The 13,975-nt window shown below is 56.2% G+C and overlaps 1 protein-coding gene across 1 annotated transcript; it reads left to right on the top strand.

Moving 5' to 3' along the window:
- Positions 1 to 4,027: 4,027 nt before the first annotated feature.
- SMIM24 (small integral membrane protein 24) lies at positions 4,028 to 9,994 on the top strand. The gene is made up of 4 exons (XM_010367295.2): positions 4,028 to 4,172; positions 5,378 to 5,489; positions 5,825 to 5,881; positions 9,404 to 9,994. Exons 1-4 carry the CDS (start codon positions 4,106 to 4,108, stop codon positions 9,555 to 9,557), a joined length of 390 nt encoding a protein of 129 aa, XP_010365597.2. The 5' UTR covers positions 4,028 to 4,105; the 3' UTR covers positions 9,558 to 9,994.
- Positions 9,995 to 13,975: the final 3,981 nt, after the last annotated feature.

The following is a 13,975-nucleotide window of genomic DNA, read 5'->3' as shown; positions in this document are numbered from 1 at the left end:
GTAGCTGGGACTACAGGCGCCCGCCACCACATCCAGCTAGTTTTTGTATTTTTAGTAGAGATGGGGTTTCACCATGTTGGCTGGGCTGGTCTCGAACTCCTGTCTCAAGTGATCTGCCCACCTCAGCCTCCCAAAGTGCTGGGATTATAGGCATGAACCACCGCGCCCGGCCTAGTCTTTCTTACCCATAGCTGTGTTCCAGCACCTAAGAGAGTGCCCAGCCTTAGTCACTGCTCAATACATATTCGATGAATGAATGAACAGCCAGGCACAGTGGTGAGGACTTGTAGTTCCTGCTACTAGGGAGACTGAGGCGGGAGGATCCCTTGAGCCCGGGAGGTTGAGGGTGCAGTGAGCTATCATTGGGTCACTGCACTCCAGCACTCAGGGCGACAGAGCAAGACCCTGTCTCAAAAATAACAATAAAATTAGCCAGGTGTGGTGGCGGTCACCTGTAATCCCAGCTACTCTGGAGGCTGAGGTGGGAGGATCACTTGTATCCAGGAGGCAGAGGTTGCAGCGAGCTGAGATCTCGCCTTTGCACTCTAGCCTGAGCGACAAGAGTGAAATTGTCTCAAAAAAAGTTAAATAAGGCCGGGCGCGGTGGCTCAAGCCTGTAATCCCAGCACTTTGGGAGGCCGAGACGGGCGGATCACGAGGTCAGGAGATCGAGACCATCCTGGCTAACACGGTGAAACCCCGTCTCTACTAAAAAATACAAAAAAAACTAGCCGGGCGAGGTGGCGGGCGCCTGTAGTCCCAGCTACTCAGGAGGCTGAGGCAGGAGAATGGCTTAAACCCGGGAGGCGGAGCTTGCAGTGAGCTGAGATTTGGCCACTGCACCCCAGCCTGGGCGACAGAGCAAGACTCCGTCTCAGAAAAAAAAAAAAAAAAAATTAAATAAAATGATAAGACTTAAAAAGACGAATGAATGAAGAGAGTGAGCCAGCCGTGAGGAAATCTGGGGAGGAAGCGCCAGTGCGGAGGCCCCGAGATGGGGACGGCTAGGCAGAGTCCTGGCTGGAGCTGAGCAGGTAGGTTGCCGGTGGGCGGAAGTGATTTGCAATGTGATTAACCCCAGGCAGATGGTGGCCACGGGGCAGCCGCCCAATCCTCTTAGCGCAAAGCCCCTTAATACTTCCGCTGCGTGGGTCACCTCCGGGCCTCCCCTGTGCCGGGCGGACACCATGCCGGGGCTGGCGGCCCAGGGGGAGGCCGAGGGCTGGAGCCCGTCCCCGCCGCTGTACGAGGAGTACCGGCCGCCGCCCCTGGACACCATCCGCCTGCCCAGGTACGTGCTGTACCTGCTCCTGGCTGCACTGGTGGTGGTGGCCGTCGCCTATGCCATTGTCGGGCACCTCATCAAAGACCTCGCCCATGACCTGGCCGGTGAGCTGCCCCCACCGAAACCTAGCCTGGGCTGCTGCTGGACCACCCTGGGTGGGTGGTCAGGGGATCCAAGGGCTTCTCCTAGCTGGGGAGGGGACAGAGGAGGGTGGCCGGGGCCGGGGAGTTGCCTCACGAGCCCCCTTGCTGCAGACTGGGTGTTTGGTCCGAAGCCAGACCAGGAGGCCGCACCCCGGGAGCTGCGCCCCAGCCTGACCGGAGAGGACTTGGAGGGGCTGGACCTGCAGCTGGCCCTGGCCTGGCAGGGCGAGGAGGACGCCGGCGGGGGCGGCGGGGGAGCCCCCTCTGAACTCCTGCCTCCCCCGGAGCCTCGCCGCCCTTCCATTGCCTTCAAGGATCCCCCATCCGGAAGCTCCTTCTGGAAGCTGATGTGAACGTGAATCCTGAATCCGGGTTCTGGACGCTTTGGCGGTCGCGTAGACAGAACTTGTGCGCACCGGGGCCCTTTCTGCAAATCCTGAGCTCCCTGGTCGCAGCGGACGGCTTTCTCCTTCCCAGCCGGCAGGTTCCGGGGGTCGGACGCTGGCTACTTTCACACTCTCAGAGCCTGCTCGGCTCAGCCTCGGCCAAGCTATCAGCAAACTGTGAACTAGAAGCACTAGGGCGATTTAAAACATGGTAATAGTGTGGGCCAACCTTACCTAGCGCTTAGTGCCTATCTGCTGCTGTGCAGAGCAGGCTTTTTCTATGCAGTATCTCATTTAGTCCTCCAAGGTAGAACTGATCGCCCCCATTTAACAGATGGGGGAAACCGAGGCACGCAGTGGTGAAATGGCTTTGCCGAGGTCTCAGAGCACGGAGTGCTTTTCTCAGAAAAAGCCCAGGCAACTGACTGACTTTGGAGGGCAGGATCTCCTAGGCGGGTCCCGCCCCCACCCCCTCTGCTGGGCTCCCCTACCTCCAAATCTTCTCCAGCTCCCACCTTGGCTGCTGGGTGGGCTTGTCTCTGAGGGGTGGTCCTGACTTCCTAACCAGATCAAGAGCTCTCAGACAGCAGCAAGGCCTCCTTCCCTTTCAAGCCCTGCACAAGATGGGATACACAGTAAGAGTTTAATAGATGCCTGCCTGGCTGGTTCAAGCAGACCTGTGGCCGTCCTCGGGCTGGGATGTGTGAACCCTGCCTGCTGAGTGGCCTGTCTGCTCAACGGTCATCCACAGACCTCTGGAAGACAGGAAGTGGCAGCAACTCAGCAGGCGCTCATAAACACACGTGCGATGACGCTGGGCCTTCCTACCACTCACCTGGGCCGTGGCTGCTCCTGTGTCAGCTGGGGTGGGGTCACCCTTCCCCTGGGCAGGGCCTGCTATCTAATCAGCAGAGGGACCAAAGTTGAGGACAGGACAGCCTGGATCCTGAGTCATCAGCCCTTCGGGGCATCCCCCCTTGAGAGCTTCCAGGTTTGCAGGTGGACCACGGGCATGTGGCCTCTGCACACCTTTCCTGTCCCCGTGTGCTCCCACGGCTGCCTGTGGGTCCCCAGGGGCCAAGAACCTGGGCGAGGCAGGATAAGCTGGGGGCAAGGCAGACCCCGCTTCAAATCCCAGGTCAGACCTGCTGCGTGACCTTGACTTTCCTGGGCTCTGCACGATGAGACTGGCACCATTTCGCGGGGTGTTAAGAAAGGAAATGCAATCTGTGAAACTGCCGAGCACGGAGCCTTGTGTGTACTCTGAGAACACGAAAGCCGACTCTCAAATTAATTTTGTTTTTAGAGACAAGGTCTTGTTCTGTTGCCCAGGCTGGAGTGCAGTGGTGCAGTGGTAGCTCGCTGCAGCCTCGAACTCCTGGGCTCAAGCGATCCTCTCACCTCAGTCTCTTTGAGTAGCTGGGACTACAGGTACAGGCCACCACGCTCAGCTAAGTTTTATATTTTTTGTTTTAGAGACGGTAGGAGGTTGGTCTGGAACTCCTGGCCTCAAGCGATTCTCCCACCTTGGCCACCCAGAGTGCTGGAATTACAGACGTGAGACACCATACCCGGCCTTGGTGACTCTTTCTATTTCTTTTGCGACAAGGTTTTCCTCTGTCACCCAAGCTGGAGTGCAGTGGTGCAACCATAACTGGCTGCAGCCTCGAACTCCTGGGCTCAAGTGATCCTCCCACTTCAGCACACCCTAGTAGCTGGGACTGCAGGCGCCCGCCTCGCCTGGCTGATTTTTCTATTTTTGTAGAGATAGGGCTTCACTAAGTTGCCCAAGCTGGGCTCAAGGATCCGCCCGCCTTGGCCTCTCAATGTGGTGGGATTACAGGCGGGAGGCACCGGGCGGGCACACCCTTTTAAAGATATTCTAGTTGTATTTGTCAGTTCCCCCTGTGCACAGAGTGGCAGGGGCCTGGGCCGGGACGGGAGGTCGCAGTCATCTCAGTTCCGCCCCTGCAGCAGGGATCGCGAGGGGGTGGCGCTGAGGCTGATGGTCCCCAGGGCAGGGTGCAGGGAGGAGGGACTCCCTCAGTTAATTGTTACACAGGTCCAGAGTCTGGCCTCCCGAAAGGAGAGCGATGGGGCAGGAGCTGGCAGGGGAGGGCAGGATGCCCAACCAGATGGTGCCAGGGGCGGGCCCCGTTCCCAGGTGTCAGGCATCCCCCGCCCCGGGACCGCCTGTGCCTTATCACGGGGAGGCAGGGCCTCACCCACACCAAACCTGTGGACGCCGACCCGGGACCGCCGCTGGCTGGCTGCTGGCTCGCTCGACCGTCATGGAGACCCTGGGGGTCCTTCTGGTGCTGGAGTTTCTGCTCCTCTCCCCGGCGGAGGCCCAGCAGGGTAGGTGCAGAGGGGCGGGAGGGGGCGTCGTGGGATGTGGGAGCTGGTCAGGTGATCACCATCTCCCAACTTTCCATGGCAAGAAAGAGGAGAGGGGGCAAGAAGAAGAGGAAGGGTGGCTTGGGGGCCCTCCTCAAACCCCGCAGTCCCGCCCACCCTCCCCCTCGCTGGGCTCTGCCCTCCTTTGTAAGGGCCACCCCACTGCCCCCTTGAGCCTCTCCCTTCTCCAGCCCTTCTGAGCACACCTGGCTGAGCCCCGCTTGAGCTCGGCCCCACTCTCAGCTCCCGCCTCCTGCACAAGCCCCTCCCCATCTAAGCCCCCTCCTCCTTTGTAAGCCCCTCCTTCTCACTCCTCCGCCTTTATAAACCCCTCCCCGAGTCCCTCCTCCTCTGCAAGCCCCTCCCCTCTGAGCGCCTCCTCCTTTATAAGCCCCTCCCCAGAGCCGCTGCCTCCTCTCTAAGCCCCTCCCACTCGGAGCCTCCTAGTTCACAAGCCCCTCCCCATCTGAGTCCCCTCCTCCTTTGTAAGCCCCTCCTCACTCCTCCTCCCTTATAAACCCCTTCCTGAGCCCCTCCTCTGTTGTAAGCCCCTCCCTTGTGAGCTCCTCCTCCCTTATAAGCCCCTCCCTCTCAGCCTCTGCCTCCTTTAATACGCCCCTCCCATGAGCTCCTCTGCTGTAAGCCCAACCCCCCAGACTCTTCTTTATAAGCCCCTCCCCATCTGAGACCCTGTTCTTCACAAGCCCCTACCCATCTGAGCCTCCTGCTCCTTCATAAGCCCCTCCTCTGAGCTCCTCCTCCTTTGTAAACCCCACCCCTGAGCCCCTCCTTTGTCATAAGCCCCTCCCCTCTGAGCTCCTCCTTTAGAAGCCCCTCCCCCCGAGCCTCCTCCTGCATTATAAGCCCCGCCCCTTCGGAGCCCTCCTGATTTGTAAACTCAGTCCCCTCTGAGCCCCACTTCTTTATGAGCCCCTCCCCTCTCTGGGCCCCCAGGCTCCCTCCCACTCTGGTAAGGTACCCTCTCCCTCCTTCAACCCCGCCGACCCCCCTACGCCATCCCGGTCTCTGAAGCTCCGTCCCTTTCCAATACCCGCTCTGTCGGAGCACCCCCAGTGCCCTTCTCTCTCTCCTTGCTAGGGTGGTGGGGGAATGGGGGTCTTCTGCCCTGTCCTTCCTCTGAGTCGAACTTCCCCAACTTCCTGCAGCCACGGAGCGTCGCCTGAAGCCGTGGCTCGTGGGCCTGGCTGCAGTAGTCGGCTTCCTGTTCATCCTCTATGTGGTGTTGCTGGCAAACCGCCTCTGGTGCTCCAAGGCCAGGTGGGCGCCCGCCCCACCCCGCTGCCCCCACAGCCCTGCCCAAAGCGCTGCCCCCGCCCCCAGCTTCCCAACCCTCTCTGGTCCCCCCATCACCAGCCTCTATGTCCAAAGGTCTCCCATTGCCCTGCTGCTCCTCCAACCCCTACTCTCAGACCCCAGACTCCGGGCCTGCACCCTCGCCTCTCTCCCCAAGATAACCAGCCCGGCAGCCCAGCCCTTCCTTGCGTCCTGGGATTCGTGAGCCCCGGCTGGGAGGTTGGGACAGAGGCTGAGGCTGTCACACCGCTTCCTTCCCTTTACCGCCCCCCCCCCCATCCTTCCCTTTATCTCTGCAGGGCTGAGGACGAGGAGACCACGTTAAGAATGGAGTTCAACCCATACCAGGACGAGAGGTACTACGCATGCGGGCGGGTGTCAGGGGTCTGTGTGAGCCCCTCCTCGGGGTGAGGGAACAGGTGTGCACTGATGACCTCACTGTCCTGAATCCTTCAAGCACATTACTGCCCTGGGACCTTCACCTTTCCTGTATCTTCTGGCAGCTCCTCCTCCTCTTCCAGTTCCCACTCAGGGGTTCCGGCCTGGCCACCTTCCTTCTTGACGCTATCCCCAGCCCCATGTCTCATTCACGTTTATCACCAGCAGAACGGTCTTAGTCGTTCACTAATTTTTTTTTTTTTTTTTTTGAGGCGGAGTCTCGCTTTGTCGCCCGGACTGGAGTGCAGTGGCCGGATCTCAGCTCACTGCAAGCTCCGCCTCCCGGGTTTACGCCGTTCTCCTGCCTCAGCCTCCCGAGTAGCTGGGACTACAGGCGCCCGCCACCTCGCCCGGCTAGTTTTTGTATTTTTAGTAGAGACGGGGTTTCACCATGTTAGCCAGGATGGTCTCGACCTCCTGACCTCGTGATCCGCCCGTCTCGGCCTCCCAAAGTGCTGGGATTACAGGCTTGAGCCACCGCGCCCGGCCAGTCGTTCACTAATTTTGAGACATTATGTGGTGCCTTCCAGTTGTGTAGGCAACTTAGCTTTGGTCCTGGCTGTGTCCTCATACCCAGCATTGGGCCTGGAACACAGGAAGTGCTTAATAAATACCTGTTGAAGAAGACTGTGGTGTAGGATTGTGTAGGTGTCTGTACAAGGCCTAGGTATGGGTGACCCACCTGGACTCAGTGTCTCCTATGACTCTGACTGCCCACAAAGGGCTCAGGGAGGCAGACATCCATCATCCATCCACCCATCACCCACCCATCCACCCACTCATCCATTCACCTACTCACCCATTCACCCACTCAGCCATTCACCCACTCAGCCATCCACCCACTCAGCCATTCACCTACTCACCCATTCACCCACTCAGCCATTCACCCATCCATCCATCCATCCATCCATCCATCCATCCATCCATCCATCCATCATCCACTCATCACCTATCTGTTCACTCACCCACCTGCCGCCCACTAATCCATTCACCCACCACTTCACCCACCACTTATCCATCCACTCACCCATCCATTCATCACCCCCCATCCATTCATCACCCATCCATCCATCACCTACCCATCCACCCACCCACCATCCATCCACCCATCACCCACTCATCCACCCACTCATCCATTCACCTACTCACCCATTCACCCACTCAGCCATTCACCCATCCATCCATCCATCCATCCATCATCCACTCATCACCCAACTGTTCACTCACCCACCTGCCACCCACTAATCCATTTACCCACCACTTATCCATCCACTCACCCATCCATTCATCACCCCCATCCATTCATCACCCATCCATCCATCACCTACCCATCCACCCACCCACCATCCATCCACCCATCATCCGTCATTCATCCATCCATCCATCCATCCATCACCCATCTATTCACTCACCCACCCCCTCACCCATCCATTCACCAACCCATCCACTCACTCACCCATCCACCCACCCGCTCATCTGTTCACACACCCATCCATCTACCCACCCATCTATCCGTCACCCATCCATTCACCATCCATCCACCCACCCATCTATTCATCCATCCATCAATCCATCATCCATTCACCCACCCACCCATCCACCCATCCATCCATCCATCCATTCATCACCCATCTGTTCACTCACTCATCCACCCATCCATTTATCCATCCATCCATCCATCCATCCATCCATCCATCCATCCATCCAGGGCTGGGGGTGACCTTCCGCTGGGAGGTGACCAGCCTGGCTGGGAGAGTCTCAGCTGAGTCCACGACGTGCCTGAGGGAGAGGACCTGAGTGGTGGCTTTGTCTAAAACCTGGTTCAGCCCCAGTAAAATCTGATTCCTAGTCCCAGGATGTACTGGGGGATCTGGATCCCACCTGTACACCTGTACCTGTAGCTTCCTTTCTGCCTTGTTCATTCCTCCATCCATCCACCCAACCATCCACCGGTACATCCATCTATCTGTTTGCCCGTGCAGTCCTCACCCTCCAACCACCCATCCATCAGTCCACCTACCCATTAGCCCATTGATCTGTCCACTCACTGACACACCCACCCACCCACCTATGCATCCATCAAACTATGCAGTCTTCACTCTCCAACTGCCCATCCATCAGTCTACCTATCCATTAGCTCATTGATCCATCCCCCCACGTACAGTATCATTCATCCTCCATCTACCTATCCATTGATAAGTCATTCTCTTCCTCCAATTCATCCTCTCATCTACTTATTAATCTGTCCCTCCCTCCATGCAACCATCAATTCACCTAACTGCTTATCTACTCATCCATCCATCTACCTATACATTAGTTCATTGATCTATACATCCATCTATACTCCCATCCACCCATTCTCCATTCTCCATCCCTCCATCATTCTCTTTCCTGCAATGTATCCATCTATCTTCCAATTCATTTATTCAACCTCCATGCAGCAATCCATTCACGTAACTACTTACCTATTCATCCATCCACCCACTCATCCACCCATTCATCCACCAACCCATTCATTCATCCATCCACCCACCCATCATCCATCCATCCACCATCCATCCATCATCCACCCATCATCCGCCCACCCACACACCCACTCATCTATTCACTCACCCACTCAGTCACCCATCTGTTCACCCACCCATTCATTAATTCATCCACCCACTCATCCATCCATTCATCTACCCATTCACCCATCCACCCACACATTCACCCATCCACACACCCACCCATCCATTCACCCACCATCCATCCATCACCTATCCATCTATCATCCATCCACCCACTCAACTATCCACTCACCCATCCAGCCACCCACCCATTCATCTGTCTACTCATCCATTTATCATCCACCTATCCACCCACCCACCCATCCATCCATCCTTCCAACCGCTCACCCAGTTAGCAATCCACCCATTCATCCACTCATTCGTACACCCATTGATCATCCATCCGTTCATACACCCATTGTTCATCCATTCACCCACCCACTATCCACCCACCCATCCACTCATCTACCCATCTATTCCCCAACTTCTTTACCCTCCTACCCATCTATCCATCCATTCATGGAGAAATTGAGTCTTAGTTGCAATGATGAATATGCAGTGTGAACCTCCATATCATCTGCCCAGCCATTGCCCCCAGCCTCAAAAGCAGCCTCCTTCCCCAGGGGTAAACTGAGTCCCAAGAGGCAACAGGGGCCCTTTGGCTTAAGTCCATCCATCCATCCATCCCTCCCTCCCTCCATGGAGCAATTGAGTCGTAAGTGCTGTCTTTGTGAAATAGAAATTGTGAGGCTGCGTAGTTACGGTTATTTTGAAGATTCACTGAGATATCGCTTGTAAAACACTCATCACATGGGCTGGTTCAAGTGAGTGGCCATTAAATAGGAGTGTCTCTGTTTCTTATTATGGTTTGGGGCCTTTGTATCCCTACAGTGAAGACAAGAGAGAGAAGAAAGTGGCCAAGGAGAAAGAAGAGAAGAGGAAGAAGGAGAAAAAGGCAGGGAAGGAAGGAGAGAGCAACTTGGGACTGGAGCTGGAGGAAAAAGAGCCCAGATACCATGAGATAGCAAAGAACACAGCCATATGAAGATTCCTGGCTGCCTCTTCCAGGCAGTCCCCCAGAGATGCCTCTTCTGCCCCCTACAAGCAATGCCCTGGATTTGAATCCAGTGAAATGACTTCATCTGGGATTCAGAATACAGTGTTCTCAAGTGAGGAAGGCTTGGAACCCACCCCACCTCCCTCAATGGGGGCTCTCTGGGCAAACATGGTTTTCATGCACCCGTCTTCCTGAGCTTGGTCCCTGCCTGGTGATTCTTATTCTACTTGTTGAGAGCATCCCTGGTTGAGGAGACACCCACAATCCTCCACCATCTCATGGCTCCACCTGCTTCTACCCACTGCCTGATTTCTTTTCTTTCTGCCTGATGTCTACTGGCCAGAACTTCCCCTCTCCCATGCACCCACTCCCAGCTGAGGGTTGCTTCCCGATGGCCTGCATTAAAGCATTCATAAGAGCCCTTTCGAAGGGCTCCTGTCATCTCTTGGGACTCAGTTTACCTCTGGGAAAGGAGGCTGCTTTTGGGGCTGGGGATGATGGCTGGCCGGATGATAAGGAGGCTCAGGCTGTGCAGGTGCCCAGATGCCCTGGGCAGATTAAACACTCCCCCGGCAATCTGGTTTTTTGCTGTTCTGAGCCCTGGACTTTGAGCCCTGAGCGCTGTCTCCACGGAAATCTTTTCTCCTTCCCCCACTCCACCATGTTTTGGGGCACGTGACTTTGTTCCTGGGAGCTGTATCTTGGAGGGTGGGGGTGCCCCAGGGCCCTGCAATATCTTGGAAAGGGACTAGTACTTCCTTTTCCCAGTTTCTATTCTCCCGTTTCCCCTCACCTTCTCCAGGCCCTGGACCTTGCCCCGAACAATGACCATTTCTCTCTCTCTTTTTTTTTGAGATGGAGTGATCTGTCGCCCAGGCTCTGTCGCCCAGGCTGGAGTGCAAGGGTGTGATCTTGGCTTACTGCAACCTCCGCCTCCCAGGTTCAAGCAATTCTCCATCCTCAGTCTGGCCACAATGACCATTTCTTAATGAGGACCTTTTTCTTTTCCTTTCTTTTTTTTTTTTTTTTTTTGAGACGGAGTCTGGCTCTGTCGCCCAGGCTGGAGTGCAGTGGTGCAATCTCGGCTCACTGCAAGCTCTGCCTCTCGAGTTTACGCCATTCTCCTGCCTCAGCCTCCTGAGTAGCTGGGACTACAGGTGCCCGCCACCTCTCCTGGCTAGTTTTTTGTGTTTTTAGTAGAGACGGGGTTTCACCGTGTTAGCCAGGATGGTCTCCATCTCTTGACCTCATGATCCGCCCATCTCGGCCTCCCAAAGTGCTGGGATGACAGGGGCCCACCACCACTCCCGGCTGTTTTTTTGGTATTTTTTTAGCAGAGATGGAGTTTCACCGTGTTAGCCAGGATGGTGGTTATTATTATTATTATTATTATTTTTTGAGACGGAGTCTCGCTCTGTCGCCCAAACTGGAGTGCAGTGGCCGGATCTCAGCTCACTGCAAGCTCCGCCTTTCGGGTTCACACCATTCTCCTGCCTCAGCCTCCCGAGTAGCTGGGACTACAGGTGCTCGCCACATCGTCTGGCTAGTTTTTTGTATTTTTTAGTAGAGACGGGGTTTCACCGGGTTAGCCAGGATGGTCTCGATCTCCTGACCTCATGATCCACCCGTCTCAGCCTCCCAAAGTGCTGGGATTACAGGCTTGAGCCACCGCGCCTGGCCAATGGTTATTATTTTTTGCGACAAGGTCTCACTCTGTTTTCCAGGCTGGAGTGCAGGGGTCAGGACTTCTCCACTAGGGGGCATTTGGAAATTAAAAAAATATATAAAATATTTTGTAGAGACAGGGTCTTGCTCTCTTGTCTAGGCTGGAGTGCAGTGGTTCCATCATAGCTCATTGCAGCCTTGACCTCCCGGGCTCAAGCAATCCTGCTGCCTCAGCCTCCTGAGTAGCTGGGACCGCAGGCGCGCATCACCACACTCAGCTAATTTTTTTTTTTTTTTTTTTTTTTTTTTGAGGCAGGGTCTCCCTCTGTTGCCCAGGCTGGAATGCAGTGGCACGATCTTGGCTCACAGCAACCTCCAACTCCCGGGTTCAAGCAACCGTCATGCCTCAGCCTCCTGAGTAGCTGGGATTACAGGCGCCCGCCACCATACCTGACTAACTTACATGTTTTCAGTAGAGAGGCAGTTTCGCCGTCTTGCCCAGGCTGGGCTCAAACTCCCAGGCTCAAACAATCCATCCTCCTCGGCCTCCCAGAGTGCTGGGATTACAGTCGTGAGCCCCTGTGCCCAGCTAATTTTATTTTTTGATAGAGCTAGAGTCTCGCTATGTTGCCCAGGCTGGTCTCGAACTCCTGGCCTCAAGCCATTCTCGCATCTCGGGTCTCCCAAATTGCTGGGATTGCAGGCATGAGCCACTGCACCCGGCTGCATTTGGAATCTTTTTGCGGGGGCATTTTGGGTTGTCACAAGCCTGCCCCCGTTTTACGGTGGGGAATCGGGGTGATCAACCCAGCAGCCTGCAGTGCTGGGATGGCCCCCACCTCCCTGCCAGAAATCTCATCACTCAGAAGCCAAAGGCTGGACATGACCGAGGTTTTCCGTAAGATCCAAGGGGAGGCTAGGTTTCCACCCCTCTGAATTTCCACCCCAGCCCCGGCTGACCCCCTGACCTCGGCTCAACCGCTGCTCTACAAGAAGCCTCCTCTGACCTGGCTGGAGCCCCCCTTTCGCTGCAGAGAGGAGCAGGGATGGGGGAGGTGGGTGGGGTTCCCGGTCTGCCCACAAGGGGGCGCCAAAACCTCGCTGCTGAGGGTGGTGGGGGCCACCGAAGTTAGGCGGGGGACGTGGGAAGGGGCCTGGGACCCCCCCATCCTCGGTGTCCTCGGTGCCTGTCACCAGGAAGGCGTGGGGCCGTGTATCTGTGTGCCTGCTGCCCTGTTAATGCACCTTACCTCGCTTCTTTGTGCCTCAGTTTCCCCATTTGCAAAAAAGGATCATCCTTGCCTTGTGGTCTTGTGGGTAAGATGGAAGCAGCCCATGGGGCAAAGAGCTTTTCTGGCTCAACCTGGGGTTTTGGAGTGGGGGATAGAATGGAGGGCCCCGTCTCAGCTCCCCAAGAAATAGTCTCTCACACTCTTTGTTTTTTTGAGACAGGGTCTTGCTCTGTCGCCCAGGCTGGAGTGCAGTGGCGCGATCTTGGCTCACTGGAGCCTCTACCTACCAGGCTCGAGGGATTTTCCCACCTCCCCTCCCAAGTAGCTGGGACTACAGGAATGCACTCCCATGCCTGGCTAATTTTTTTTTTTTTTTTTGAGTTAGGGTCTTGCTCCATTGCCCATGCTGGAGTGCAGTGGTGCAATCTCCACCTCCCAGGTTCAAGCAATTCTCCTGCTTCAGCTTCCTGAGTAGCTGGGATTACAGGGGTGAACCGCCACACCCGGCTAATTTTTGTATTTTTAGTAGAGACAGGGTTTCACCATGTTGTCCAGGCTGGTCTCAAACTCCTGACCTCAAGTGATCTGCCCGCCTCTCAAAGTGCTGAGATTGCAGGCATGAGCTACCTACCACACCTGTCCCCTCTCACATTTTTTTTTTTTTTTCTTTTTGAATCTCACTCTGTTCCCTAGGCTGGAGTGCGGTGGTGAGATATTGGCTCACTGCAGCCTCTGCCTCCTGGGCTCAAGCGATTCTTGTGCCTCTGCCTCCCGAGTAGCTGGGATTACAGGCACATGCCACCACACCTCGCTAATTTTTGTATTTTTAGTAGAGATGGGGTTTCACCAAGTTGCCAGGCTGTTCTCGAACTCCTGGCCTCAAGGGATCCGTATGCCTTGGCCTCCCAAAGTACTGGGACTGCAGGCGTGAGCCACCGCACCCAGCCCCTCTCACACTCCTGATTCTCCCAGGCCCCAGCCTCCCTCCCCTTCTGACCTCAGTGTGGGAGGGGCCCCTGGGCTGGAGGGGACAGAGCTGGACACGGTCATGCCCCTGAGTGGTCAGGGCTGGGTCAGGAGGGATCGGGGACAGAAGCTCTGCTGGGGCAGGTGGGGAAGGCTTCCTGGAGGAGGGCGTGTTGGAACCATGTTGGGGCCCATCCTTCTGCCCCCAGCCCTCCATGGCTCCTACCTCCTTCAGAGGAAAAGTAAAGTTTTCCCTGTGGCCCACAAGGCCCTGCATGACCTGTCCTGTCCCCCCACCCGCCAACCTCCAGTCGTCCCTCCATCCCTCTCCTCACTCTGCTCCAGCTACACGGGCCTCCTCACTGTTCCTCCAATGAAGCAGGCATGGTCCCGCCTTGGGGCCTTTGCAGGGGCTGTGACTTCTGCCAGAATTTGAGGACGCTCCTTCTCTCCCTCCCTCCGGGCCTCTGTCTAGATGGGACCACTCCCCACCCTTCCTCTGCTCATTGGCCTACTCATCACTTACCTCCTCTGACATCTTTT

This window comes from Rhinopithecus roxellana, chromosome 8 (assembly GCF_007565055.1).
Source record: "Rhinopithecus roxellana isolate Shanxi Qingling chromosome 8, ASM756505v1, whole genome shotgun sequence".
Lineage (NCBI taxonomy): Eukaryota > Metazoa > Chordata > Mammalia > Primates > Cercopithecidae > Rhinopithecus > Rhinopithecus roxellana.
This window is presented reverse-complemented; position numbering and strand designations above follow the sequence as displayed.